Here is a 16,868-nt window from a genome sequence, read left to right as displayed (position 1 = left end):
TCGCATTGGCCATACTCGTCTTACTCATGGATATCTCATGGATAGGCGCCCTTCTCCTCTCTGTGAGAATTGCCAAGTTCCATTATCAGTCAGCCACATTCTGTTGGACTGCCCACTTTATCAACGAGCACGCAGAATTTAACTCCGTCGTCGTCTTCGCTCTGCTGCTCTCTCTTTACCTTCCCTTCTCGCTGATGGACCCACCTTTCATCCAGACACTCTCATTGACTTTTTGACAACAACTTACTTCACAAATTCTGATACCTTCAGCCCTTTCTACTTCAATCTCTTGCTACCCCCTACCCCCGTACTATCCCCTGCCCCGCTGTTTTCTGTAACCTACTGATCATCCCTCCTCCCTTCTGCCATCCAATACCCTCGCTTCCTTCCCTACCCTGCAGCACTGTATAGCCCTTGTGGCTTAGCGCTTCTTTTTGATTATAATAATAATAATAATATAAATTTAAAATGTTAATAAGCTTGAGGTAAGCTTAATCCATATTGGCATTTTACTGTTACTTAGGGAGCTTATGTGTCATCATATTTACCAAAACAACAATGTTTGTCTTATGAATAAAATATTCAGTTGTAGACAAGCCGAGTCTGAAAGTTTGGCTAATGTGTTTGTAGGTAATAAGTACATTTATGTACACAGATAACCTTCACTTCCTTGTATCTTCCTCTCTTTGTCCCGTCCCTGACCCCCTCTCTTGTATATACTGGCTCATCTTCGTGTGTTAGTGTGACTTGGAAATGATCCAAGTCGGACTGAAACGTCGTAAACTTCTCTCTCATGTGCGGGTTGTGTATTGTTCCAGTTACGGTATTGTACCTTTTTTCTTCGTTACATTTATATATTATGCATTTTTTGTATGCCATATTAGTAGCCAAGCAAAGTTTATAAATGTAATGTTACATTATAAATGTAACATTACAGCACCGTGGGTGAAACGCTCCAGAAATAACGCTCACTTAGGAGAAGATCCTTACGACGACGTTTCACCATATCCTGGACCAATGTCAAGTCACAACTTGTTACTTAACAATGGTCCAGGGCGGAGCGAAACAGCATCACCAGGTTCCTCTGCTAAGAGCCAGTTATTAGTGAATTACAGCAGCAGGGACGGATCTGTTATGAAACTAGTGAAGTTTAGGCTTCAGGGCCCCTACTCCCGGAGGGGCCCTAGAAGCCACTTTAATCCACATTGCTTAAAAGGGTTGCGAAGGGGCCCCGCATAACAGTTCAAGCTTCAGGGCCCCAAAAATGTAGATCCGCCACTAATTACAAGACTTCCATTCACTACACTTTATACACTGACAATTTAACAACAGACTGTGACTTATCTTTACATAGATAATACCGTTAGACGAACTGCAAACACCTTCATCATGAGCTTTTGTAATAGTGAGTCGTGCTAGCATCCACGACTATCACGAACTTTGTAGTCGTGCTGGCATGCACAACTATCACGAACTTTGTAGTAGTAGTCGTGCTGGCATGCACGACTCACTAAGTCAGTAATAAGGAAATAAAGCAAATATAACAGGAACTTTGACTTTAACAGCATTTCTGTAGTAGAACGTATGTACGCATATCCTCAGTAAGTGCAGTTAATCGAACAGAGGTTTTGGTGTAGTGAAATGTGAATTGTGTCTCAAGTACAACAGTAAACACGCGATCATGACCAAGTTAGGCAGCTAGTATGATGTGAGCCAAGTGTCAACTTGAGAAGGTCTATGGTAGGTGAAATGTTCCGGATAGATACTTGCCCCAGCCGACCACCCTCACCCTGAGAGGTCAGACAGCCACAGCGCACGAGGTCGACCACACCAGCCAGGGTTGTCGACCACCTCTGGATGACTGGTTACCGTACTTACAGCTGGTTAAGTTGAATTAGAGGGTCATGATTTTTGCATCACGTGCGTCGAAGGTAGAGTTAATTCATAGTAAGAAGCAGGTTAAGGGGAGGAGCAGGTGTAATGAGGAAAATTTGAAAAAAAAAACGAGAAAGTACAAAAAACAAATGTTTTCCTACCGAAAAATCGGGCATAATTCTGGCAACATTTGGTGCTGTCTGCCGGTTTATACCATTTTTCAAAGTATTTTTTATCGCATTTTTATTATTATATTTGATGACGGAAGCAAAACGAAACAATGACATATTGTATAATATTTGTATTGTTTTTTTCCGAATATTGTTTTCTGTCAGTGTTTATAAAATGCTTAATACGTTGCAGACCCGTGATGCACACGGTGCACACGGTGCACACGTTAGGGAGAATGTATAGACAGGTATATCTACCACTGGTATGTACCTTGGTGATCAAGGTCCCAGGACCGAAACGTGTCGTCCTATACCATATTTACCCCTCGAGGGAGGTTCCTTGATGCTGGTGAGGAGCTCTTGATCTAGGGAATTGGATCTGTTCTCCAGCTCCCTGAATTAAACCTGAATAACTCCCACATCTCCCCCCTCAGGTGCTGTATAGTCCTACGGGTTTAGCGCTTCCCCCTTGATTATAATAATACATCATATTTACCATTACAAACATTGAAATGCGTACATATGTACACTTGCAAACACATTAAAGTCATATGTGATTTTATGCAGGAACCTGTGAGTAGCGGACCAGGTGAAAATGGCGGCAGAACAGGTGGCACTAGGACAGGTGGCACCAGGACAGGTGCCAGGACAGGCGGTGGCCGGACTGGTGGTGGAAAAACAGGTGGTGGTAAGACAGACGGTGGCAAATCAGGCGGCAGCAAGTCTGGCGGCGGCGGTGGCAAATCAGGCGGCGGCGGCAAGTCAGGCGGCGGCAAGACTGGTGGCAGCAAAACAGGTGGTGGCAAGACAGGTGGTGGCAGAACAGGTGGCAGCAGAACAGGTGGTGGTGCAGGGGTAGACAAGGAGCACAGCCACCCACCTAAGTTAGTAGACAGCAGTGATGGAGTCAGTGCCCCAGGACACCCATACCCCAGCTCTGCCAGCTCCCTGCGTCTCCTGCCCCCGCTGGACCTGCCCTTACAACCCCCAGACCCCGATGCTCTCAACTACATCAATTACTATGGTACGATGTGTGATTGCTATGAAAGATTTCCTGTTCGTAGTTACAGTTCGTAGTTACAGGAGTGGAACTGCGCGGCACCTCATATCCTTCTGTTTTTTTAAGGGTCAACGTAAGTAACTTAGTATTCAAAGAATATGTTGAAATTTCGTGAACTTTTTCTGATCTCACAGGTTTGTCATATGATGGTGTGTGTGTGTGTGTCTTTCCGGTGTATGTGATGTATATGGTGTTTATGTATAATTTGTATATGAGGCATGTGTATGTGTGTGTCTTTCCGGTGTATGTGATGAATATGGTGTTTATGTATAATTGTTATTGCTGTTCTTAATGCTGAACAGCGGTTTAGTGCCGATGAAGGTAGCATAGGTAGCAATGATACGGCCGTGGACTAGTTTGGCTTTAACTGGATAGGAGTGAGTACACAACGGGCAGTGTGAGGGAGTGACCGCAAGCCAGTCCGTGGAGGGGGAGCACTTGTGTCTGTCAAGTCGGTCGGCCTAGGAGTGAGGGCCGGTGGGCTCAGCCTCCCATTGACGTGGGTGAGCCTACAGAGGGCAGCACCTAAAATGCCGCGAAATATGAACTAAGCTGGCAGACAGCAGGGACTGTCTGCGCAGACAGTATAAGCTGTCTACATATGCTCGGCCACCTACCGCGCGTCGTCCCGACGCGACAATACTGGTGGGCCCACAGGTATAAAGGAATTACTTACACTAGCTACCCCAGAGAGGGACTGGCTTTCGCTCACTAGTAAATCAAAAATGGACATAAAAATGCAACAGGCAAAAAAAAAAAACTCTCCCATCCAGGGGAAGAGAAAACTGGTTTGCCCGCGCTGTTTCATCGAGGAGAGAGTCTGGAGACGTCAGCACTGGAACTAAAAACTTCTATATACAGGTTGTCCGCAGGGCTGAACATCAGTTGACCACTCATCTACGAATGATGTTGCACCCTCACATCTGCAAACAATGACTGACAGCATTTCCTAAGGTGTGACATGTGACTCAGAGGGCAGCACTGCCCTGACCGTAATACAGGCTCCTTTTTTTTTTATAAAAACACTGGGTGCACATACCTACAATAATACTATATCCATGGAATTCATTACACTCGGGGTACCCTTCTAAAAGTATTTACATAATTACATGATGTCCACCCTGACTCCATTATCGACTAGCTATACAATGTGTGTGCATTTATACCCATTTCTGTAAGCAAACAATTAGCATAACTAGCGTAGGAGTCAGACAAGCCAGTAGGTACGTCAATGTCACAGAAATGTACTGTTGTCCTGGGTCGCAGGCCATAAGTATGGAGCCTTACTGGGCCGTCTTCCGTACCAGTAGTAGTGGGAGAAGGGATAGACGGGTTGTCCCTAGCATTAGTCTGATTGTGGCGTTGCAACGCACGCGACTCCAGCTCTGCTTCGGCCTGCACATGGTCCACATACTTCATGTGATCAAGGTGGGCTTCCTTGATAGTTCCCGTAGCAATCTCCCTCACCTCGAACTTATTGCCACGGAGCTGTCGTAGGACACGGTAAGGACCCACGAATTTTGGGACAAGTTTGTGCATACCTGGGGTCTGCACTGGGTTGAGCAACATAACTTTGCAACCTGGTTCCACTTTGCTTTCCATGGCGCGGGCATTGCGCTCAGATGTGAACCTATCAGTAGCTTTCATAAGGTTCTCTCGTACCCGCTGGAAGACAAGCTGCGTTGTCCTCATCTTTACTACGCTGGGGTTATCAGTATCGTAAGTAGGTCTAGGTGGAGCAAACAGAATTTCATATGGTAAGCGCTTGTCATAGCCATACAAAGCAAAATGAAGTGTCTCACCGATCGAGCTGTTGAGGGAGGAATTTAATGTACACTGAACATCTGGGATAGCCTCATTCCATGTAGTACAACTTGGGTTAACGGTTACTCTGAGCACCTCCAGGACTTTGCGATTTGTACGTTCAGCAAGACCATTACTCGCAGGGTGGCGTGGAGCTACTGGCGCTTGGTGAATGTTGAATCTGGAGCAAAGATCCTGCATTATGCCATTTATAAACTCAGACCCATTGTCTGACAGAAGGACACGTGGGCAAGTATGACGAAGAACAACATGCTCACGGAAAGCACTAGCGACCGTTTCGGCGGTTTTATCAGGAATGGGTACTAATTCACTGTACCACGTCAAGTTATCTACCATTACAAGCAGGTGCTTATTTCCCTTCTCCGAGGTCGAGAAGTTCGTCAATAGGTCGACAGAAGTTCTCTCCCAGGGCTCCTTTGTAATGGGATACTTTAGAATGGGGTTAGGACCTGTAATGGTACCCTTGTGCTGTAGGCAAACAACACACTGGTGTACATGCTTGGCAATGTCCGCTGCCATCTTAGGCCAGAAATATTTCATTCGTGCCTGTTTGATACTGCGGTCCTTCCCGGGGTGCGCTACACCTGGGACATAGTGGATCAACCTAAGAGTAGCTGGTATCATGGACTCTGATATCACCAGTTGGTATATGGTTCTGCCGGGGTCCACCAGCTGTGCAACACGGCACAGTACTTCTTGGTTGACCACTAAATCCTTCAGTGGAACGGGAGACTTGACCTGTAAGTCAACGTCCTCCTTGGTCAGGAAACGAAGGACTGGAGACCACACAGGGTCCTGTCGTTGGGCTCTCTCGAGATCCTCAACAGAGAACGAGTTGCCGACACTCACGAATGCTATATGCCTCGACAGGGCATCAGCTACAATTTGCTTGCCTGGGACATAGCAAATTTCAGGGTTGTAGTCATTGAACGTGAGCGACCACCGAGCGTGCTTTCCCGAGAGGTTCTTATTCGCGAAAAGGGCCAATAAGGGTAAATGATCTGTGTAAATCTTGATAGGATAATGATAGATGATATCCCAAAAATGACTCAGGGCCCATACAATGGCTAAAGCTTCTAGCTCTGTCACTGAATAATTGACTTCCGCTTTAGTAAGGACACGGCTAGCATAGGCAATAGGCTGTTGCTTACCATTAGATTCCTGTGACAAGACTGCACCGATGCCAACTTTGCTGGCACCAGTCGTCAAGGTAAATGCCTTGGTGAAATCAGGGAATCTAAGGGTTGGGGCTGATGTTAACTTGTTCTTAAGAATGACAAAAGCTCGTTCCTGATCACACGTCCACTCAAAAGGGGCATCCTTCTTGAGTAAGCGTGTCAGGGGTGCAGCAATGGTGGAGAAACCTGCGATAAAGGTGCGATAGAAACCCGCCAGGCCTATGAAGGACCGGACTGCACCCGCCATCATGGGTCTGGGGAATTTCTGCACGGCCGAGATTTTAGACTCGTCCGACTTTATGCCATTCTGAGTCACTACGTGACCCAGAAATTTTATTTCCTTCCGGAGGAAATGACATTTGGAGAGCTTTACCTTAAGGTTTGCCTGAGCTAGCCTGTCCAATACCCTGTCAAGTTTCTCAAGATGTGACGGGATATCTTGCAACATGACTATGAGATCATCCAGGTATACCATGAGCGTGCCTCCTAGGAGGGTACGGAAAATTGTCATCAAACGACTAAACGTGATTGGGCTTCCGCACAAGCCGAAGGGCATCCTCCTGAACTGGTAATGACCAGTTGGAGTAGAGAAAGCTGTCAACTCTTTGCTCTCATCATCGAGGGGGATCTGCCAGAACCCTTGAAGATCAAGAGTTGAAAAGACCTTATTATCGCCGATGTTCTGCAACAGGTCGTTCAGAACTGGCAACGGAAAGAGGTCTGGGATGGTACATGCATTCAGTTTCCTGTAATCGATAACAGGGCGCCAGGTTCCATCTTTCTTGGGGACCAGAATAAGGGGAGCATTCCACGGGGAAGTGGACTCCTCAATAACTCCATCACGGAGCATCCGTGTAATGAGTTCTTCGGTGAAGACTCTTTGTGCATGTGGCAGGCGATACGCAGGTATGTAAATGGGTTTAGTACCTTTGTCAAGTGGAATATGGTGAGAGATCAATGGGGTCAAACCCATTGACTCACCATCTAGTGCGACTGCAGAACGTGCACGATTGAGAACCTGGAGAAGTTTTGGGACCTCTTCAGGATAGTCTGTCAAAGCTAGATCATCTTCCTGCACTGGCCGGGTGTTGGAAGAGTCAGCAGCAGACAGCAGACTCGCCTGGGAGAACTGCACTCACAAGGAAGTCAGCTGGGGCTTCACCCTCCACTCTCACTGGGAGAGGGAATCTGACAAGGTCGACAAGTGAGGTATTCTTCCGCAGGGGAAATTCTCGACTATGCATGTTGACAACAAGGACTTGCAACTTACCACGTTGCACTGTGTGCAAGGATGGTTCAAGGGAGAGGCCCTTGACTCGGCACGTGTCGTTGTCAACCAGCACGTGGTCTCCTTCAAAAGCTCTGCTCACGTCCACCGTAACAGGAGTGAGCGAGTTAGCTGACAAAGTGACGTCATACTTTGTACAAGCAGTAACTCTGCTTGCTGATGCCATGACACGAGTCAGACAGTCGCCTGCCAACAGGGATACTGCGGCTTGACAACTGCTGTTCTCTACAACAGCGTCAGAGTTAGAGTGAAGGTTAGACTGGGCATCCCTAGACTGGGTTTCACTGGTAACTAAGCGCTGATGGCCAGGAGGTGACGGGCAACGAGCTCTACTACGAGGTCGATCAGGACAAGAGACCAACCCCGGGGAGAATGTGCTATGGAAACCACCAGTTTCCAACGATTCCAGGCACTGTGCATACTCTGAGACAGAGTAGCACGTAGTGGATCCTAAGTGCACGCCCCAGAAGGGCACATCCACTCCGTTGAATTCTGCTTTCCACTCGGCTGGATCTAAGTGGATCCTAAGGTCTGCCATGGTTTTGAACCCTATGAGCAGGTCACCAGGGAAAACAATACTATCTACGACTAAGAATTTTGTGGACAGCTTGTGACCCTGGACTGCAAATTCTAACGTTGTACGACCACGAACCGTCAGTGGATTACCTGAGACTCCTCTCAAGGTCTGAATGACAGACGGCTCTGTCAACATGGCCGCGTGAAGGCCAATGTCTCGGAAAAGAGTGGAGCGAACTATGTTAACCACTGAACCTGTATCTAGGAAAAGCTGGACAGGCTTATGGTGGACAGTGGACTCGATGAGCGGTCCACACAGGTTGTCATACCGAACATGAAGGCATGACAGGCCGACGAAATCCCCGGAGTCACAGCTGCTTGAGGCTCGACGCTTGTTGACGAGGCTCGACCTGGAAGGTACGGTACGAGTCTCGGCAACAACGTCAAGACACTGTTTCCTCACTGTCGGCAAGCGTATCACTGCCCAGGGCGGCAAATGCATTGCGGATAGGGATGGAATACAGCCACTCCGACAGGGTTACTATGTCTTTCACTGGTTTTGCGGACGCGCCTCTTCCCCCGAACTAGTGGAAGGGCTTCTACGAGCACATGCATTGCGCGACGACTGCTTGCTCCACTCAGCTGACAGCATACTTCGCAGCTTGCGACACTCATGGGAGGTATGACTGGAAGTATTGTGGTACATACAGACTCCCTCGCGAGACTGAGCATGGGGACGGTGACGGTTACTTTGATACTGAGCGTGGGGACGGTGACGGTTACTTTGCGGGGACTTAGGTTTGTAACACTCCGATCGGTAGTGCCCGCGTTTCCCACAGTTGAAACAAGTCACCACGCACTTAGTAGGTGAGGTTGGAGGTGGTGTTTGCTGGCGACGTTGTTCCTTGGTCCAGGAGGTCGATGACTGCTTTTTTGTATGAGACTGACTGTTGTTACTGTAATCAATATTTTTACTTGGGCGAGTGTTAGTGGGACTGGGGTTAGAAACTTTGTGGGCTGGCTGTCTGACAGCAGTGGCAAAATTGACTTCTGGCTGCGACTGCGGGGTCACCGTGGACGGCGCCGGAAGGATGGATATAGGATCATCCGCAAAGCGACAAACCTTGCCTTGCTCGGCAGGTGGCTTGATCACGTCAATGGCATCATATGCACCCAGGACGTCGTGCTGAGGGCCGAGTCCTAGCACATCAATGGCACCTCGGAGGTTAGGGGGGGCATCCCTCCACATGATGCCTACAGCCAGCATGGGGATGATGTCTTCAACTTTAATACAGTTGTCACCATTCACCCACTTAGTGGAGCTGATGGCATCAGTAAAGTCTTTGGCGGCTTGCTCAAACCGGCAAATGCAAGCCAGGGGGCTTTCGTGCCGGTATTGACATTCGGCCAAGACGCTGGTAACGATGTCAATGTAATGGCGTTGGCGGCTACGCCGAAAATAACGCCTAAATTCCTCCTTAAGTTCGTCCCAAGACTGAATCTTACAAACGAGATTGAGCTGCACAAAGGCACCTATATCATCCCGGGTGAGATCCACTGCTGCAACAGCAGCACGAATGTACTGTGTATCCGTGGGACTATCAAATAGAGCCTTAACAGTCGTCTCGACTGACTGCAGCCATGGCTCTAACCTATTTGAACTACCGTCAAAAAGAAGGGTTGGGTATGGACGAGTAGCCGGCCCACTGGTGGTCGAGACTTGAGCCACAAGTTGACCAAATGTCACGGGGGCTTCGATGCCCTGCCGCGTGTTCACGCTAGCTGAGGCACCATTGCTAGCATCAGCAGAATCTGGACTAATGGTATGGCCATTGCGTGTCTTAGTCATGACGTCAATTGTTCAAACGCAAGCAGGTCACGAAGAGGGTAAACAGGTCAGAGCAAGAAATGGTATGCACTGGCTACAATTCAACACAGAGTCAGAGAGAACACAGCACCACGGTACTAGATAAGCTGCTTAGTGATGGAATTAATTTGAGCAAAACAACAAAAAAAAAGTGGTACACTCTGAAACACAAAATAAGAGATGTATGCAAGAGAATGAACTATAGGGAAGTGCACAAAATGAAGCTAAGGGTGGTCAATAATTTCACCAGGAGACTGGCAACAAAATTTATGAAAAGGAGTTGAACTGTAAACACTGGTAGCAAAAATTGCACAAAATTTAAAATAAAACAGGTACTATACTAAACTGTGTTGCAAGCACGGTTTAAAAATATTGCAGGTGCTAGCAGTTGCAAACTGGAATGCAAAAAAAAGGTAATTCACTTGCACAAAGGGAAGTTGGCACAGCAAAGATATCAGAGTATGGGATAGTGCCAAAAATCACAGAAAAAAAAATACACTGTATCAAGAAATGCTATATTGCACACAGAATAAAATTATTAAAAACGCAAATTATTAAATTCAAGAATAGGGCAAAGGTTAACTGGTGTTAGCAGGGTGTACACTGGCAAAAAAACAAAAATTTCACACTCTCAAGAACAAAATTAATGAACTTCACAAGTAATTTTGGTAATTAATGGTAAATAAGCAGGTTCCCAAAAATGCACTCAATGACTTGGGTATACAAAATAGCAAAATGCAATGCACATTGGTGAATATTCACAGATAAAACATAGAATATATGTAAAGCAAATAAATGGGGAAACAGGAGAAAAGTATAATAGGCTAGGCACAGATTGTATCACTGCAGGTAGAATAAACTAATACTTAAGTACTTGAAGATTACACTTATTAAAGAAAAAAAAAACACACTAACAAACAAAACAGTGCAGGGTTGTCAACAATCTGTGGCTAACTTGCAGGTGCAACTAACAAAAATAACAGCACACAGGAATTACTTGCAAACTGTATGTGAGAGGTAAATTGTATAAATGGTTAACACTGAACAATTTAAATCAATAACAACTGAGGTGCATGATGCAGAATAAAATACTGGAATTTAAAATGTAGGAGTGTAAAATAAATATACAAAATTTAAGAAGCTGTAGGTAAGTGGCAAAATGTGCACTGATGACAAACTGAACAATTTACTGAAGTATGGCTTCAGTAACTGTAACTGTATTGGTGCAGGACAGTTAAATGTCATAAAATATTAGGAAATGCTAGGTAAGTCACTGTTTACTTAACTTTGAGTGCAGGAGATGGACGAAGGTACTGGGTGCTGCAGGTCCTGAAACTTTCAGTGATGCTCTAGTAACACTACACGCCTCGTAGCATTTGTATACTGCTATGGGGCTTCAATGTCGTAGGAAAAATTATCAGAATGGACTTGGGAAGAACAGGAAAGACCAGGGTTACTCTGTGGAGATATAAAATATGAGAAGAACGTGGCTAACTCAGCGTGAGCCACAGCTGTGTGTGGTTTGTTTACACTGGTAAGCATGTCTGGGCGCGCTGATTGACTGCGGCTTCAGCACACGGAGAACAAAACATTTACTGCACTACTCGAACGTGCTAAAAACAAAACTTAAGTGAAACTATGAACTGGGACGAGTAAGTTTTACTGTAACAAATCACTGGGGAAAACAAAACTGGTGATGAACTGGGAATGTAACAGCAAGGGAAAGAAAAAAAAAATTTTAACTGGCAACACAAAAAAAACTGCACTGGCTGGAGATACGTAGATGCTGAGTAGTTGTAGACACCATGAGTCACGAGCTGCTGTAGACGGTGTGGGGGCTGAACTGAGCTGTCTTAGGGGCTAAGCCAACTGGGTTCCCACGTGGTTAAGCCAGGTAGAACTTCTTGGAGGAAACTGGGAAGAACACAACACACATGGACGGCGAGATGGACGTCGTTGCATAGCAGAGAAGGCTGTAGAGGAGGCTGGTGTGTTTACACGCTGATTAGGGTATAAACCAACCCCAGAGCTGCCTTGTGGTCACGCGTGGAGCCACAGGAAGCCAACACACTAAACGACCTCACCTCTACTTCTTGTAGCTGAGAAGGGCGTAGGGACGCTGTAGGAGGCAGGAGAATGGTGCTGGAGAGTGTTGAAGGGCTGTAGAGAGGGTGATGAGGTGAACATGTGACTGCCAAGGCTGGAGATGACGCCGTGACGCCTATGTCCAGATTTTGTGGGAAAAATCTAGGACGAAGATCTATCTCAGGTCCCGTCAAGACGCTGGGAGTAACAGATAACTCTTTAGGCCAGCAGGTGCATTGGATGATGTTGACTGGCGTCGACCGATTGTGTTGACTGGCATCAACCCCTCCACCCTGAGTAGGCTCACGATGCCGTTGACTCCGCTGTCACCACTGTTATTGCTGTTCTTACTGCTGAACAGTGGTTTAGTGCCGATGAAGGTAGCGTAGGTAGCAATGATATGGCCGTGGACTAATTTGGCTTTAATTGGATAGGAGTGAGTACACAACGGGCAGTGTGAGGGAGTGACTGGAAGCCAGTCCGTGGAGGGGGAGCACTTGTGTCTGTCAAGTCGGTCGGCCTAGGAGTGAGGGCCGGTGGGCTCAGCCTCCCACTGACGTGGGTGAGCCTACAGAGGGCAGCACCTAAAATGCCGCGAAATATGAACTAAGCTGGCAGACAGCAGGGACTGTCTGCGCAGACAGTACAGGCTGTCTACATAATTTGTATATGAGGCATGTGTGTGTGTGTGTGTGTGTGTGTGTGTGTGTGTGTGTGTGTGTGTGTGTGTGTGTGTGTGTGTGTGTGTGTGTGGTCAGTGAGCAATCATTGTGAGGGTGACTGTGTAATAGGTGTAAGGGTGGTGTGATTAATGCCTGGGACTCGGCTCATTGGCAACACAAGTGAAAGACGATGTCATGTATGAATAAAGTGCCATCTGCGAATGAAGTGTAGCTTAATAAAGTGTAAATTAAGTCAGCAACATCTATAACACTTATATCTGCTAATATCTGACCCAAATATGATCAACCTGGAAGGTTAATGATACATGTATTTCGTAAATTTTGACGTAACTAATAATTGCAGTGTACTAAATGAATCAGAATAGGTAATTTGAGAAACATTCAGTGAAACAAAATGTAGCTTGCTTAATTGGAAATAAGTGAATGCTCACTCCAGCATTCAGCAACGGGAAGGACCATTAGATCATGTTCCATCATATTTCTTGTTTCCAGCAGGTAACGACAATGGTTTCAACGATGAGGATGTGTACCAGTCACCCTATCACTACCAGACTCCTCTCAACCCCGTGTACCGCAAGCGAGGGATGCCTTTTGGTAATGTATATCCCCGATCACATTCCGCTGAGGGAGAGATGCCGCCTAATGGGAACGTGTATCCCCGCCCGTTCTTCCCCGAGCGAGAGATGCCCAGTGGTAACTCGTATCCCCGCCCATTCTCTTCCGCCGAGATTAAGGAGCTCTCCGACATTCTGGAAGATATGAGGTAAGAGCTTGGCTAAGAAATAGCTTTGCCAGTTCATGAATAATTAGCCCTCAGAGATAGTTTGTGAAGGAAGAGTGAGAAATGTTTGAGCACATTCACAAACATTCAACCAGTTGTGTTATCACAAACAGCAGCTGCGACAAAAAATGTCCCAACAGTTGTTTTTTAAACGAGCTGCAGCTGGCACGCGTTTCAGCAGTTTTTTTTACACACACTGTAACTGTGACCTGCAAATCCCAGCAGTTATTATAACACTATAACTGACGTTGTGACAGACATATCCAAACTATATAAGAGATCAGAATCATTGAGAGGTAATTGTGTTTCAAGAAAGCTGCCTTTTTCTCAGCAAGCTGATAGGAACTTAAACACATTTCGTTATTCAATATGAAGAGTTAGGAGCACCTGTCCAGCATATTGACATAAGCTGATAGCTTGCCCAAGATGTTGACATACGCTGATAGCTTTCCCAGGATGTTGACATTAACTATTAGCTTGCCCAAGATGTTGACATTAGCTGATAGTCTGAAAAGTTACTCATCCTTATTTTACGAAATAAGTAACAACACTATACTGTTTACACAGCCCTGTTTAAAAAAACACAGATATCATGTTCCGTACACGATGCTCATTACGGTTCCAAAGATTTTTAGCCCTTAGTTACGATTTTAGGTTAGGTAAGGTTTGTCAGGAAACTGGACAAGTGTTTCCTGACGCAGGTCTTAGTCAGATGATGACCCGCCGCTGGAGCTCTTGGTCATCTGACCGAGGCCTTCTACTGGCTTATCGGTCCACCCCTTTAAAAATTAATGATTATTATTATATGATAATAATAATAATTGTTCTTAAGATGTTATCAGGTTAGTGTTAAATGAATAAAAGTTACAATACATTGACAGAAACAGTTTACAAATGATTTACTCTTCAAAGAGAGAACTTCAGACTAAGTTTCGATCCATCCCGGAGGATTAAGTCACACAGTCCAGGATGGATCGAAACGTCGTGTAGAGTTTACTCTTTAACTTATAAACTGTGAAAGATAACCACTGATATGCTTTTTGCTGCAGTATAAGACAAGTGTCTGTATCTACAACATTCTTGCATTATCTGATTGCCTTAAAGATGTTGTGAGTGCCAAACAACATCAGTGTTTTAGTCTGTGTGATGTCACGTTTTATGCTTAACAGAACTTACTTTTAGGATCTTTGAGAGATGAGAAACATCACTGTGTTTCGCCTTGGGTGTTCTCAAGCTTGTATTTATTAACTTTAGTGTCCGACTGTTTACAGGATGAAAGAGAATACTTACAAAGCCGACGATAGTGTGATTTTCCCCGGAGGTTATCTGAATGATGAGGACGAGGAAGAGGAGGAGGAAGATGAAGGTGTTTTTGCCGAGGAGCCATCCAGTCCTATGTACACTGAGGCCGGTCTGCAGTTCATCCCTGGGGAACCATCCAGGTCTATATACTCACAGAGAGGTCTGCAGTCCATGTCTGAGGAACCATCCAGGTCTATATACTCACAGAGAGGTCTGCAGTCCATGTCTGAGGAACCATCCAGGTCTATATACTCACAGAGAGGTCTACAGTCCATGTCTGAGGAACCATCCAGGTCTATATACTCACAGAGAGGTCTACAGTCCATGTCTGAGGAACCATCCAGGTCTATATACTCACAGAGAGGTCTACAGTCCATGTCTGAGGAACCATACAGGTCTATATACTCACAGAGAGGTCTACAGTCCATGCTTGAGGAGCCATCCAGACCTATTTACATGCCGAGAGGTCACCAGGCCATCCCTGAGCTAGATGAGGAGGTGAAACTTATATTTTCATTATCTTGTTCTGATATATTAAATTGTTCACTATAATAACAATGAGCAACAGTCTTAGACTCAGGATATTACATTTAGTCACTCCATTACTGCTGCTGCTGTTGTATACAAAGTCTATAGTGGATACGAGCCTAGAATTCACATATTACTGCTATTGAATATCACACTATAATTATTATGGTACTAGGTCTATAATTTCTTGTTATCATATATTATAACTTTAAATCACGTATAGTAATGTTGCTATATATCAGGCCTACAAATCAGTTTTGTCTATATCTTCAATACGTTGCTTCATGTCCGCCTTACTGCTAAGAAGGTGGACTGATAGATTCTGTTCCTAATATTTCAACGATAAGTTTCAACACTTCTTAGAAGATCACTCAAATTAGAGAACCAAGAATTCCAATCGGTGGTTACTTGGTTGCTGCACAAGCACTCTGGTCAGTTATTAACATAACTCTTAGATCGAGATTCCATACAGTAGTGTGCATATTAATTGGAACAGTGATGAAATAAGACATCTGGAAAATTAATGTTTATTTTGAAAAATACACGGCAGTGACATGATAGATAATTGATTTAATAAAAGATATGACTACTCTTTGCTTTTTAAGCATTGCTACACACTTTGGCATAGAGTCGACCAATGTTGAACACATTTTGACACGTTCTTCATCGTGGTAATAGGTCCTAATAACAGCAGCAATTAGCTTTTCCACAGTTGAACAGTGTTTCGCGATCCTGCGTTTGGTTATTGCCCATAGATTCTCAATTGGGTTGAGATCAGGAGAGTTTCCAGGCCAGTTTAGAACGCATTTTTCTAGCAGTGTGGCATGGAGCAAGATACTGCTGGAAAATGCCTTCTCTATCAGGAAAGTCTATCGACAATGGGAGGCCCAGATTACCTTGTGTTTGTCACTGTTCATCGTTCCCTCAACAATAATAAAACGCCAGGGTCTTTAGCGGTAAAACTACCACAAAACATCATCTTGGGTGAGTGTTTTGGTCCTTGTTGAATGTGTCTGTTCCCAAGAGGTTCGTCTTTGCTCCGCTTTACTACCACTGATCTGTACCCATGTAGGTCACTACCACTGATTTGTACTCATGTAGGTCACTACCACTGATCTGTACCCATGTAGTTCACTACCACTGATCTGTACCCATGTAGTTCACTACCACTGATCTGTACCCATGTAGTTCACTACTACTGATCTGTACCCATGTAGGTCACTACCACTGATCTGTACCCATGTAGTTCACTACCACTGATCTGTACCCATGTACTTCACTACCACTGATCTGTACCCATGTAGGTCACTACCACTGATCTGTACCCATGTAGTTCACTACCACTGATCTGTACCCATGTAGTTCACTACCACTGATCTGTACCCATGTAGTTCACTACCACTGATCTGTACCCATGTAGTTCACTACCACTGATCTGTACCCATGTAGTTCACTACCACTGATCTGTACCCATGTAGTTCACTACCACTGATCTGTACCCATGTAGTTCACTACCACTGATCTGTACCCATGTAGTTCACTACCACTGATCTGTACCCATGTAGTTCACTGCCACTGATCTGTACCCATGTAGTTCACTGCCACTGATCTGTACCCATGTAGTTCACTGCCACTGATCTGTACCCATGTAGTTCACTGCCACTGATCTGTACCCATGTAGTTCAAAATGCACCTCATATGAACATATAAC

General features: G+C 45.4%; 1 protein-coding gene across 5 annotated transcripts in view; it reads left to right on the top strand.

The window, feature by feature from the left end:
- The window catches only part of IA-2 (tyrosine phosphatase IA-2), a 772,548-nt gene that overhangs the window by 247,186 nt on the left and 508,494 nt on the right, over positions 1-16,868 (top strand). For 4 of the 5 annotated variants that reach the window (XM_070091865.1, XM_070091866.1, XM_070091864.1 and 1 more), the window contains exons 8-10: positions 2,613-3,069; positions 13,039-13,309; positions 14,599-15,127. In XM_070091865.1, coding sequence (XP_069947966.1) covers positions 2,613-3,069; positions 13,039-13,309; positions 14,599-15,127 — 1,257 coding nt within the window. The remainder of the gene's footprint in view (positions 1-2,612; positions 3,070-13,038; positions 13,310-14,598; positions 15,128-16,868) is intronic. The other variant, XM_070091863.1, reaches the window with a different exon arrangement.

The sequence above is a fragment of the Cherax quadricarinatus genome, chromosome 37, assembly GCF_038502225.1.
Source record: "Cherax quadricarinatus isolate ZL_2023a chromosome 37, ASM3850222v1, whole genome shotgun sequence".
In the NCBI taxonomy this organism is placed as follows: Eukaryota; Metazoa; Arthropoda; class Malacostraca; order Decapoda; family Parastacidae; genus Cherax; species Cherax quadricarinatus.
This window is presented reverse-complemented; position numbering and strand designations above follow the sequence as displayed.